The following is a 13414-nucleotide window of genomic DNA, read 5'->3' on the forward strand; positions in this document are numbered from 1 at the left end:
TTTTTCCTTTTTATTTCTTTCGTGTAAATCTAATTTACCCCGATAAATCTATTAAATCACTTCTTACTTTAGATTATTCACAATTTAGATTCCCTAGGTAATTTTAATACAGTGACTGGTGATGTTAAATTCCACCAAACTCCACGCTATGGACACTTTGCACATGTAAAGAAAGAAAAGGAGAATCATCAGAAAAGCCATCACCTTACTTCCTTCCTCTCCCTCTCTTTCCGGTCGTCCTGCCTTCGTCGACAACAGCCTCAATCTCGTCCTCGTCTGCACCCTTTTTGAGATCCTCGCCTTCTGCTAAACCCCATTTCTCTCGGTCATACCAGTCCTCCCCGTCGCTGAGTTCCCCGACATGTCCTTCAGCCTTGCACCACTCCAGAACGTCGTCCTTCATCCGGCATGCGCGGAACAGGGACTCCAACATGGTTTCGAAGCCGCGTACCGTCTCCTCCTGCTTTTGAATATAGGACCATAGCAGGCGGCGGGTTTCTTCCGCTTCGGTGGGCGGCAGCCCGAAGTTGGGATCCGGCCGGATCTGGTTCGGGACCAGAAACAGCGGGTGTGGGGTTGGAAGAGTGCTGACCGTCGCGGTTGACGGTGACGGGGATGAGTGATCTACCGACTCGTTGTCTTGCAGCATGTTGGTAGCATTGGTCTGGGCCCGGGTTGTCATCCGCCGCGGTGGTTCGGGCGATAATAAATCTCTTTCCTGCATCTCTGTATCTCCTTCATGGGACTCGCTGTGACTGTCCTGATCAGCCCTGTTATCATGTGTACCTGATACCGGAGCTTGTGTGTCCATATGTTGTGGGAGATCAGTGACCATGGCGTCTACTTCCTCGGGTTTCGGCTCCATTGCCGAATTGTTGTTGCTGGCGATAGTTTCACCATTTCTTGCTTCTGCGTCAGCAGTTGAGGCATCCGCCATGTCCACATCCTTCCCGGCGGCTGACTGTAGGTGGGCTTCAGTTGCTCCAACGGAGCTTTTGGCCCACGGGGCGCCAGCTAATAGCTCGTGCTCTTGCATAGATTCTTTCCTCGTTGTAGACGTACCCTGTGCATACGGTGTGCCAGAGCCACTATGTTCGAACCGACTCATGGGCGAACCTGATACAGGCTGGATGATCCGGGGCTCGAAGATCCACCTGTCTTCCGGCGTCTCAATCTTACCACACGGCATCCATACGCTGTCGCCCAGAAACCGTCGATGAAGGTTTCGAGCACGCCAGAGCAGGGCCCGTTCTTGGCGAAGTTTGGCCTCGATGTTCTGGGTCATGGTCTGAAGGGCTTTGGAGGTATACGCTTGCGACATAGAGGGGTGGGTAGGCAGTTCGGAAGGGTGTTTCAACGGGCAAAGAAGAGCTAGACGCAGAGTGAAACAAAAAGTACAAGGTTAGCCAAAGAATTCTATAGCTGGGATGCGAATTAGAGAGCTTGACGAACTTTCCAGCGCTATCTCAGAGAATGGATTTTCCTCCGCCGCTGCAGCATCCGCTTCGGAGTCCTCATCGTCCTCATCGAGCTCATCACCCTCGGAATCATAGCGAGGCGGGTTTCGCTGAAGAATATAGCGCGTGTAGCCTGCATGGTTGATTTTCTTTTTTCTCAACGTCAGTCTCATTTTCGATCGTCAACCAGCTTGGAAAATCCTTCTCACCTGCTTGCTGAGGTCCTCCGAATGAACATATCCAAGCGCGCCCTCCCGCACGTATTTCGCATTCGCCCTTAATTTAGTGCCTCGGTTCGTCGGTTGAGAGATGAAGTCGTCTGATCCAGTGTCTGTTCCCAACCCAGCAGATTGATCGTCAGAGACGGGGGGGAAAGGCGGCAAAGAACTCACGCCGGATAGGATACTACTTACGATCATCTTCTCTTCGTAACGCCCGTTTCAAACCAATGATGGTATCGGTAATAAGAGCTGCTTGGGCCGCCATCGTTGTCAATGGGCAAGTGAATGTGAGACTGAGAGGGCTGAAGACTGAAGGCTGAAGGATGATTCAATAAGAGCTGGTTCCGAGGTTCTTTTTTTCCTTCAAAGTGTAATCTCCAACTGCGACATAGCAGAACAAGATAGCTTCATCGCCCACGAGTGCCAGGATGCTCTTCAATCGCAGCAGTATCTAGGCAAATCTGTCAATGTCTGCTCGCAGCTTGTCTGGGTCGCTTGTCACTCTCCGCCTGACGGAATGGAGAGTAGCTGCGGGCAGCGATCGGCGCCCACTAAACCTATTTGGGGTCCGCGTTCTGGTCGCAACGCGTGATTATTGATAAGGGCTCGACACGTGACTAGCCCTCTAGCCCAATGGCCTTACAGTAGTTAAATAATAATACCGAAGTTCACTGTACTGTAGTTACTCCGTAACTAACAGTCTGACTTGAAAGGAAACCAAGGTGTTTATCTTGCTAAATATATCGCTTTGCATATCTTGATCGGGTCTTTTTTTTCCAATCCATTTACAATACATCAATCATCAGCATCTACCCAGACCAGAATGCCCTTCTTGTCGGATCGCATCTCCTCCGTGGGCAGGACGCGGAGGGTCTTGTTGAAGTAGGCGTCAACCACCACCAGTTGAGGCTGGATCCAGAGGCCACGTCCGAATGCCAGCAGGTTGTACCGTACTGTGTGTCGGCTCAGCGGTACCAGCTTGACAACGGTCGATTTGGGCCCGCTGAACGCAAACTGCTCGCTGGCTTCCATGGTCAAGTTAAAGGTAAGGAAGTGGAGGGATGGGTTCTCAATTGTGTAGTCGATATGGATGAGGCCGGACAAAGATGGCGAGGGTTTTGAAGATGCAAGTACCCGTGGTTCGCCCATGGGTGCAAGGAATCGAGGGATGGCCAGGGTAGTCGTCGTTAGTGATTCGGGGCTGTTGCTGTCACCTGGGCGCCGCCACTGGATGTCTAATTCAAGATCCAGGGAAGTAGGCCGCCGGTCAGCCAGGCGGAGCTTTTGGATGTCAAGATCAAAATTGGAGTCCCGAAGCCCTTCCGGCGCAAGCTCCGACGACGGCTCCCGGCCGACGATGGATTCAGAGCCGATCGTGCTGACAGCGCCACCACTCAGGTTCAGAAGAACCAGCGAAATTTTTTCAATTATTAAAGACTCCTTGGCAAACGATACAACCTTGGAGTTGAGACACCATCGCTGCTGTAAACCGTCAGGCTTTTCTCTGGCCTCATCCGCGATCAAGTAGTCGCTAAAATGGAAAAAGTCCGGCCAGGGCTCTGGATGAATACGAGGCAGGAATTCGTAGTTTGCCTCGAAGGGACGAATGAAAGTCAACTCCACAGTGACTACCTTCACAATTGGAGTCTGTGCATCGGATACAAGGTTGTATAGGGCAGAGACTTCGAGTTCAAAATCGGAAGCTTCGTTAGTGTCTCTGAGGATTACCACTAATTCCTGCGTGGCGGAACTATTCATGACTCCAATAGAGCGTTTGAGAAAGTGTGAAGCTCCTTCAGTCGGGGAGCTACCAGCAGTGTCGGCGGGATCACTAGGTTCTGCGCCACCTGGAAGTTCATCGGGCCATTGGATCTTCGCTGCAGAATCCGGACGACCAAACAACCGAATCTCGGCAGAAACGTCTACCGTCTCTTCTTCTTCATTTTGGATCATAATGCGCAGAGCCACTTGCTCGTTAGTATAGTAGTTACCTCGAAGATTCGGGGTGGTGATGCGAATCTTCGGGGGCTTTGGCAGGATTTTACACCTCCTGGGGTCCCGGGTCATTCCAACCCGTCTTCGGGCTGGACCCTTGCTGGTTTGCTGCCACCAAGACGGTTTATATTGCTCTTGGGTGGTGATGGCATAAGCCAGGTCAAATTCATCTTCTTCCATCAGCAGAGTGATGGAGGCAACCCTTGCTTCTCCAGATTCCCGGGGGATGCAGGTCAGATCAAACACTTTTGTTTGCGAGGGGCTGATCGTCAAATCAGCGAGACCAACTAAGGGCATGAGCCCACTTGTAGGTGATTGGAGAGACGACGAGTCACTAGAGGATTGTTCGCGCAACTGAAGGGATGCGATTCTCGTGGCACTCGTGGTATCAGGCTCGGCATTATGATCAGATTGAAGCTTCACGGGCCGAAGACAGCCCTCGAAGACAATTTTAATCTCCGAAAGTGATATTGGGCCTGATAACGAATGGGCATTCGATGAGACAACGAGTTGAACCTGCAAAGGTTCCCCGACGTTTCCCTCGGCTTTTTCAAAGACCAAAGATGCCGTGACTAGATCAAAGAAATCGGGCGTTGTCAGAAATGTATGAATCAAGGAGAGTACAGTTCAGATCTACTTACGGCATCCCACCACATCCTCTGCCCTGAGAACAACAGAAGGTTTAGGTTTTTCCGAGGGTAAACTTTTGAGGCTTTTGTGCATGTCGTACGTCCAGTCAGGCCGAGGTTTGAAAACTATATAGTCAGCCAAGTCTCGAGCAGATTGACCCCAAGTATCAACTCACTATTGCTGAGAAGTTCCCAGTCAACCCGGAGGACTGTTTCTGCTGAGTTGAGTTGGAAGGCACACTCTCTCAACGCCCACCCGAATCTTTCCATGAGCCTCCACCAACCAGCATTACGCCAGCTAAGGCTTGACCACATTGGCTGAAGAATTTTGAATGCTTCCGACCATGAGCCTATCTTTATATATTCCTCTGCGATCTCTAGGGTTAGACTTTCGACCATCCGACGCTGGTTACGTATCGAGAACTCTTTCAAGGACGCATTCAGCGTATCGATGATCAGACTGGAGTGATCGAATCCTTGACGTCCCGATAGAGGGGCCTCCACATGTGTCTCTGGAGCCAGATACGTATCGTACATGTAAAACTTGTTTGCAATCTGGGACGCAGGGGACTGTCCGGGAGGAATACGATCCTCTTCTGGAATCTGCCTCGCGAGATTTCGTCGAAGCTTGCTGTGCTTCGCCGAACGAGACAGCCAGTAACCCTCATGATGAAGGTGTTCCCACGGGGAAATTGGCTCACCGGAAGGAATGGTCTTCTCAGGGTGGGCAAATGTGAGGCCGGAGGTTGCGGATTGACCAGGGCCGATACTCACGATAGAAGAAGACAGGGAGGGAATCTCGGCACGTCGTATGAGTTGAGCCATGACCATGGACCATCTTGCTTCCCACGCCTCCCATCCGTAGTTTTTTGTTCCCTTGCCCCGTCGATTGATTACACCCTGCGAGCGATATCTGTGGCTGACCCATGACCGCACCGCAGCTGTGGTTTGCCCGGTCCAAAGCTGGCATCGGATAATCCGAATAGCGAGAGAATCTGCCAGAAGCCGCGCATCGTTGAACCGGGGGCTCCAGCCTGCAATATTCTCAAAGACCTCCTGACCGAAGAGGGTTTCGTATGCGCTCTCGTAATTCCTACAGGCAGCATCCATTTCTTGCCGAAATTCTGCGAAGATGCCAAGCTTGAACTCATAGCGCATATTCCACCCTTGGACTGACAACGTCTGTGAAGTCCCACTTGTTGGAGGAGCGGTTGGAGGGGGGATGGTGCTTCTGTTCCGCTTGCGCCTTGCGTGTTTTGACAGGTCGCGATAGTATTCGACAATCCAAGGTTGAAGAGAACCAATTAAAGCGGAAGCAAAGATTCTCAACTCCGCCGTTGTGATGCCTGGGGAGATGAAGAAGATGGACCTGGGATCTAGGTTCGTTGCTCTCCTGATACCCGCAACTCGGTCATCGACATCCGTGAGTTGATCTTCACGGCCATCTTCCGACACAAACACAACCAGGAAGCGAGTCTTGAAGCCGGATGAAAACCATTGTTTCCTCAGTTCATTGATTTCAATCTTGAGCTGGTTATCACGCAGTGAATTCATGTTCGAGTCGAGCGAAAAGGGGAAGAAGTTGACGACGGCCGATGGGACCAACTTTTGGTGCTTTGTTACCCATAATGGGGTAAGTAGCCCGTCTGGGAAAGTCGGTGATTTCGGCGTCAATGGAGAGATTGGAGAATGAAGTACCCATGGTATTCCTGCGGGCGTTCCAGTGTACGAGTCGGTCGTCGGACTTGCTGGTCGAGACGTGGTGGGAGGATCAGCTTTTCGCGGAGGAAGTTTGAAGCTCTGTTTCACTGTCAATGATTTGATTTACACAAGCAAGGTCATTGCCGAAGAAAATGCAGGTTAGGAAGGTCTCCAAGGGTCAGTGGCCGTATGCAACCCCCTCGCCGACACATCCACCAGTAATTGCGACCTAATGAACGGCATGCTTGGATGTGAAGGTATCTTACCCTTCCAATGCTTTTTATCTGAACCCTAATTCCTGATGATTCATTGTGTGTTTCATTCCTCGAGTTCCATGGAGCCTGCGAGGCATCCTCCTCCATAAGCACGGTCCGCAACTCCTCCGCAATCGTTCCGCTCAAGGACGGGAAATCCGAGTATATTTGAGAGCCTCTCTCATTTAGCAGTGGATAGTCGGTATTGCCAGCCTCTGCGGTCTCCTCACATCCTGCTTCGAGACCAGAAAGCAGGATGAGGGGTAAGTTGTGGGCAACATAGTCTTCCGGGTAAGCGTCCATGTCGGACAGTGGTAGATTCCGTTGCACGTTCGGTCACCGCATATCTGAATCTTGCGAGGCAATTATTTGGCCTCTTGATATCGAAAGAAACAGCCGTCAGGATCCAGATAACGAGCTGTGCTGCAGAGGGTATCCTTGGGTTGTTTTCTGGCGGCGGTGTCTACGGAGCAACATGATTATTGGCCCGACGCCAAGCCGGCGTCACAGTTCTCAGCACATGATTTGGACCAGTCTTGCAGCTCTTGCTTTTCGACCATGATTATTGACTACCTTGGATCTGTAGCTGTTCTTCATTGCTCATGTTTTCACCGGTGCTGAATAGATACCTAACAATGAGAGTGCTGTCATTAAACTGACGTGGAGTACGACCATGTACTCTGTACCATCAGCAGAATCGGACCGACCGCAAACACCACAATAATATATATTGAACAATAATCTCCAATGGAAGCAGTGCAAAACTGGTAATGACAGGTAGCTATGAACTCCTTGAACTTTACGTAATAGTCCCCTGGTTTCTTGACTGAGTGTGAGTGGGAGGCCTACACGACACTTGAATATCAAAATAAACGTCTAGAGGACAGCAGCTAACTATTACTGATCTACTCCCACCCTACGTCAATCCAAGCATACTGAATCACAATGTCTCAATTGCAGAGCGATTTATTTCGACATGTCTAACAATGCTACGATGACTGCAGGCCGCCCCGCCACTGACTCGCATCTGAAACCGAGACTTCGTACGATCGATCAAATGCTGTTGGCAACTTGACACTTGACATGTCCATCCCATCCTGGCTGACGTACAGAACAAGGACTCGGGCCCAAAAACGAACCTTCCGTGACACATTATTTGTTATTTGAATGCTGGTTCAAGTGGTCCGTCCATGTGGAGATGGACCCGAACCACTCCCAGGGCTAAAATCCCGTATCCAATCGCAGATTGTCACACCTGATGGAGGTACCAGAGGACTGGGGCACCCAACAAGAAGAGGTTCGGAGAAGACATACTCAAGCTGAATAGCAGTACTCTGTAGTACTCTGTAGTTACCTAGTTGACTGGTTAGTAGTGAACAGTCGACGCTGAATACCTACCGAATATTGAACACTGAGCAGAGGTATAGCCGAGTGGATGACCGAAGTGGTTCTGATTTCATCGATGGACCTCCCCTGAAATTCCGATCTGCGATGCTCCTCACTGCTCCATAGCTGTCGAAGGGAGGAAGAGAGGGAGGGAGGGAGGGAGCATTGACGCAAGTGCTGGGTTTTTCCCTCCTTTCAAGGATTAGGTGCCTGTCTTGGTGCTTTCTACCACACGCGACTGGCGAGAAACTTTCCTTAAACACCCCCCCCATGTCAATAATAATTACCGTCTTATCTGACTCCTTTCGTTGTATTATATCTTGATTGGTTATACTATACTGCTTTCTAATATTTTATTATTATCAACTATACCTAATTTCTTCCATGAGCCCTCTGCAGAGCATTGCCCGCTCTGATCGACTCCCGAAAGGTTCCCCTCATTACTGACTATCATCTCTTGTCTCCTTGCGAATCGTCCTCTGTCCCCCGCGTCGTTATAGTTGAAGCCCCTCCTTTCTTGTCTCTGCAAGGGCTTTTGGTCCGTAAGGGGCATTTGGCTTCCTAGGAGTTCTTGGATCTGCTCGCTCTGCGGGATTCACACTACTCTAGACTAACGTGCATCCACATTTCTCATTGTTATTTGCGGCAGATCATGCAAGCTTTCATAAAGCCTGCCTGCATATTACCTTTTTGATTGTGCGAGCCTCTCCTTCGACCCTGGAGGGTCAGGTCATCCTCCCAACCACCCATCCCCCCCTGGTCATGGCTGCCATGGATTACCGTTATGATGCCGCAGCATCCAGTGCCTCGCAACCCTCCCTATTTTCGCGACGCCGGAAATCGCTCCCATCGCACTCGCACTCGCACTCGCACTCGACTAGCCCTTACACTGTCGATCCTGCATCGCCTGAAGTGATATCGTCCCTAATCTCATCCCTATCGACCATCTCGGAGCCGCTGCAGACCCATTTTGACAGTGTACCTCAGATCGGTTCGCATACAACTCCTTCCTCTCCCAGCTTTCCGCCGACCGACGACTCTCGAAAGAACTTCTTTCGCCGACGCGCGTCCGACCATACGGGTGTTTCGACCAACAATGGCTTGGGATTGAGCTTTGGTGCAGACGACAAGACTTTTGATGAAGCCGCAGGGCAGCCTTTTCTGCATCCGGATGATGCTGCAATTGCCCCTGTAATTCGCATGGCCAGAGGGTCTTCTCCTGGGAAAGCAAAGGCCAGCGTTAAAGCGGATCCATCATCTGTCCGACCCACGTCAAGAGGTTCATACGCGTCTTCGAAAGTAGGGCTGGGGGACGAAGCGTCCTCCTTTGGCATGATTTCGGCGGAACCCGGACCTCGTGCGTCGACCGCAGCTAGCATCGCATCGTCGAGCTCCGGAGGCAGAAAGAGCTTGAGAGACCAGCTAGGAATACTGAGAAAGGCTTCCCGGGAGCTCTCCTGTGAGAAGGATAGAAAAGCGGAGCGTTTGCGCAAGACGAGCAGCTACAACGACAGCTTAAGACACAACATTCCGCGCAGTCGAGCCAGCTTGCGTTCCATGCACTCTATGGCCGATCTGGCAGAAGAAGGCCGACCAGCAGGCAGCGCCATGGAGCCTCATCAGGAGGATGTGCCCACGACGGTGCCAAAGGAAAATGGCCACTCATCCCCATCCACTGCTGAGGTCGTGAATATGTCGATTCCTGGAGGAATTGGAAGCGGGAGGGTCATTCCGACGCGAGAATCCTCTCTACGGCATAGCTACTCTTCGAGCTCCAAGAAACGGGTATCGGCCCGTCACAGTCGATATTCGTCCAGGGGGAGCAAAGATTTGAGACTCGAGACCGGCGTGGAAGCGGAGCAGGTGACTAGAAGGATACAGGAAGTCAAGGATCAGCAGCAGAGGATCAAGTCCGAACTCCAAGGAGATAAGAGTCCCGTTAGGTCGACAAGAGGAGCTTCCGCAAGGCCAACGCATCCGTCGCGAGCCCTCACAGATCCGAACCCTGTTCCCTTGCATCATGTCACCACAGATGACACTAGGTCGAATCTGGAAGAAAGTGCACCTTCTCCATATGTAATGACGGGTAAGATGAGGTCAAGCGCTCGGTCAGCCGGGCCACTTTCGTCGAGGACCCCGAACATGCAGCCCCTGGCACTGAGGAAATCGTTGGAGAAACAAGACTTGATGGACAAGGTGTATTCACGCCGTTCAGTTGAGTCATTGGCGCCTATGACTCCCCTCAGCACTAGAAGCCACAGGCGAACGCCTTCGGGTCCGGTGTCTCCTGGCCATGCCTCAACAACAGAGGAAAGACCATCGAGTTCCGACTCCATTGATCTGGCGGTGTTCGACTATGTTGATTCTCCCAGACTCACTCAAAGAGTGACCCATCCCACTTCTGGCCGTACAATCGCGTTCTCTGAAGTCGGCGATCCGAAGGGCTACGTCGTGCTCTGCTGTCTTGGGATGGGCTTGACCAGGTATCTCATGGCCTTCTACGACGAACTGGCGCGAACCCTCAAATTACGACTGGTTACTCTGGATCGCCCCGGGGTTGGTGAGAGTGGACCTTACCTGGACGAGCCCGGAAACCCCTTGAGCTGGCCAGGTGAGTGATATTCACGAGCTATCAAGACAATGAACATGGTTTACTAACGTAATGCAGATGACGTTGCTATCGTTTGCAATCACCTCAAAGTCACCAAGTTCTCTATTCTCGCACATTCGGCAGGAGCTATCTACGCGTTAGCCACGGCTCTGCGAATCCCACAGCACATCCGTGGCCGTATCCACCTACTGGCGCCGTGGATTCCCCCATCTCAGTTGTCCAGCATTGGCTCGATGAAAGAACCGGTCCCCAACAATGCTGTACCTTACTCGCAGCGAATCCTTCGGGCTCTGCCCACGTCCCTGCTCAAGGTTGCCAATTCAAGTTTCATGAGTGCCACCAGTGCCAGCATTACCACCAGCCTACCCAAGTCTCCTCGACGAAGCAAGCGCAAGAGCGCTGGCAAGGATGCATCTACCCCTGCTACAAACAAATCGACCCCGTCAAAGATACAACAACAAGGTGACGATCTTAAAGCTCTACAGAACATGGAAACTCTTATGATCTCCAACAAGAACTCCACGAAAACCCCGAATAAGACACAAGATGCGGGTGTGACAGTATCCCAGGATCGTGAACGCCAGACCGACTATGATAACAGGCTGACCCACAAGATTTGGGAGCTTGCCACCACGAACGCTAACCCGGCCGTTGACCTACTAATCTGCCTGGAGCGTCGTCAACCGATCGGCTTCCGATACGTGGATATTACCCGGGCGGTTGTCATTCACCACGGGAGCCGAGACACTCGCGTCCCTGTAGACAATGTCCGCTGGCTCGGCAAAATGATGCGGCGTTGTGAGGTACGGGTGCTCGAGGGCGAGGGCCACGGCTTGATGGCATCTGCAGCCGTTATGGGCAGCGTCCTGACGGAGATCGCAAAAGAGTGGGAGGATTGGACCACCGTCGTCCAGGGGAGGCGCAGAGCGACGACCGTCAATCATGGAGCGCGATCCGGTATCACGCTACAAGCTTCCTCATAGGCTACTACACAGTACACCGTTCCACCGGGAAAAAAAGACACCCAGGCAACCCTTCAACAATCACATTCATTACTATATCTAATCTATAATTGCGATATACCCCCGGCGACAAATTGCACTGCAGCAAGTCTTGCAGTGCCTCGTCTCAACCTCATTTCCCTATTTATCCTCACGGCTTGACTGGTGGTGTATGGACTACCTGTTATTTTGAACGGCTCTCGCCATCCAACCATGGATGTTCTATTACTTTTATGGGTACGAGACGACTTATCCATTCTTTTCGAATTTCTGATTTCACCCCAATACCCAAAGATAGTATACTAGCATAGATAATAACTATAAACCATAATATATATTCTTCATTCGGCTCCCATCTCTGTAAGGTTTTTATCAACTATTAACTAGGTAGTATCAACCATCGACTGTGCAGCTGTCTAAGGTACCTTACTACTAGGTACCTTGACTTAGTTTTTCCGTGATGTCACTGGGTTGTGGTCAGCTTCGATACCAAGGGCAGCTCGGAACAAATATACATTGTAAAGATAGCTTCTTCTAGCTGCTGTTACTCCTCTCCCCAAACCATCCACCACCCCCTTACGGTTCATTTGCAGAGAAGGGAAAGAGAACAAGAACAGGGAGCTGTTTGCGCCGTCAAACATTTGCCATATCAGGATCCTTATCGTAGTTCAAGCTCGCTATCGCCCCCCCCCGGAGGCTCTTCCGAACACGAAGCAACGCCAACTCGTTCGCCGGAACAAGGCGCGTACTTCGAGACATTATTTGGGTTCTGATATCTGAAAAAGAACATTGAACCTCTTTTAATTTCAATTTTGACCATATATATAATACCCCTATATATCTATCATCTATCAAACTGTCAATAATCCAGTATAACAAGGGTTGCGAGCCGCCGATAGTTACAACTCAGCATGCCTTCGCCACGGCGCATCAAAGTCCTCCTGGCTGCTGTTTGCACATTGATATTTGTGTATTTATATTTCTCGGTAAAAGAAGAATCCTTCCCTCTAGGGTGACCGTTGAATATTGTCACTACATAGCATGTGTCTAACAGGGGGGTGGTATTGTTTTTTCTAGAGCGATGCAAGCGGGATCCAAGACCAGAAGTTCTACCGCTCTACGGTAGAAGCCATGAAAGTCAAGGAAGCAGAGAAACATTCGGCGCTAGAGAAAGGGGATAAAACGGTGTTTCCGAAACTGCAGCCGGCGCAGCAGGTACAACAGCCTGTCGATAAAGAGGCCGTGGCAGCAAATGCTCAAGCCATGAAGAACACCGTCAACACCCCCTCTTCTTCTTCCAAGGGGGCCAGCGAGCAGAGTGAGGAGATGGAGGAGATATCGATTGCCGGGAGGACGAAGATGACGGTTCCAAAACAAAAGGATACAGAGTCAAAGGATGTCACCAAAGAGCAAGGAGCAGGAGATGACGCCAAGAAAGAGGAAAAGAAAGAGCAAGAGAACGACGCTTACCACCAGGCTAAGGACGAGCTGAATACTATCTTCAAGCGATCGCCGGGTATGTCCTTTCTACCTTTACTATGCTTTTTTTTTTTGAAACCGTTACTAACTTCAAGTTTCCAGTGATCATCTTCTCAAAGTCTTACTGCCCCTACAGCGCCAAGGCAAAGAATATACTTCTCCAGAGGTATTCAATCGTTCCCGCACCGTACGTTGTCGAATTAGACCTACACCCTCTTGGTCGGGAGCTCCAAGCCGTTCTGGCCGAGATGACTGGTCGTCGTACGGTGCCCAACGTCCTGGTCAGCGGGACGAGTATCGGGGGCGGAGATGACATGGTTGCTCTTGATCAGAGCGACAAGCTAGCATCAACGTTCAAATCACTTGGAGGGAATTGGATAGCGGAAGTGAAGCGCAAAGACCCAGAGCCAGAATCAAAACAAGACTAGGACTCCCGTGGGCTACATTCCTTGCACCTTTTACAAAGCCCATTCTATGTAAATCATTTTTAGGTAGTTATAGTGGGAAGTTGCACATATTACTTCAAGTTTAATCTAATCAAAACAGGAATGTTTCTCAGAAGGTGCTGTGATATCAAGGCGAAACTGATGTAGGTTACTCTGCACTATAGCTGGTCTCTTACTCGTATATAGAAGTCCCCGAACAAAGAAAGTCAGTATCATGTCCCACCAGAGTATTAA

At 50.7% G+C, this 13414-nt stretch overlaps 4 protein-coding genes across 4 annotated transcripts; 2 read left to right on the forward strand and 2 right to left on the reverse strand.

Moving 5' to 3' along the window:
• Window positions 1-205: 205 nt before the first annotated feature.
• ASPZODRAFT_12674 (hypothetical protein) lies at window positions 206-1943 on the reverse strand (the record flags this gene model as incomplete). Its single annotated transcript, XM_022721563.1, has 4 exons — window positions 206-1371; window positions 1453-1606; window positions 1667-1788; window positions 1871-1943. The coding sequence occupies 4 exons, from the start codon at window positions 1941-1943 to the stop codon at window positions 206-208; spliced, it is 1515 nt and encodes a 504-aa protein (XP_022584053.1).
• A 530-nt stretch (window positions 1944-2473) lies between these two features.
• Window positions 2474-6560, reverse strand: ASPZODRAFT_12675 (hypothetical protein; the record flags this gene model as incomplete). Its single annotated transcript, XM_022721566.1, has 4 exons — window positions 2474-4245; window positions 4315-4428; window positions 4479-6102; window positions 6270-6560. The coding sequence occupies 4 exons, from the start codon at window positions 6558-6560 to the stop codon at window positions 2474-2476; spliced, it is 3801 nt and encodes a 1266-aa protein (XP_022584054.1).
• Window positions 6561-8843: 2283 nt separating this feature from the next.
• ASPZODRAFT_59243 (hypothetical protein) lies at window positions 8844-11237 on the forward strand (the record flags this gene model as incomplete). Its single annotated transcript, XM_022728831.1, has 2 exons — window positions 8844-10254; window positions 10312-11237. 2 exons carry the CDS (start codon window positions 8844-8846, stop codon window positions 11235-11237), a joined length of 2337 nt encoding a protein of 778 aa, XP_022584055.1.
• A 748-nt stretch (window positions 11238-11985) lies between these two features.
• On the forward strand, window positions 11986-13268 carry ASPZODRAFT_109016 (hypothetical protein). Its single transcript, XM_022720973.1, has 3 exons — window positions 11986-12241; window positions 12333-12771; window positions 12837-13268. Exons 1-3 carry the CDS (start codon window positions 12167-12169, stop codon window positions 13160-13162), a joined length of 840 nt encoding a protein of 279 aa, XP_022584056.1. The 5' UTR covers window positions 11986-12166; the 3' UTR covers window positions 13163-13268.
• Window positions 13269-13414: the final 146 nt, after the last annotated feature.

The sequence above is a fragment of the Penicilliopsis zonata genome (genome assembly GCF_001890105.1).
Source record: "Penicilliopsis zonata CBS 506.65 unplaced genomic scaffold ASPZOscaffold_2, whole genome shotgun sequence".
NCBI lineage: Eukaryota > Fungi > Ascomycota > Eurotiomycetes > Eurotiales > Aspergillaceae > Penicilliopsis > Penicilliopsis zonata.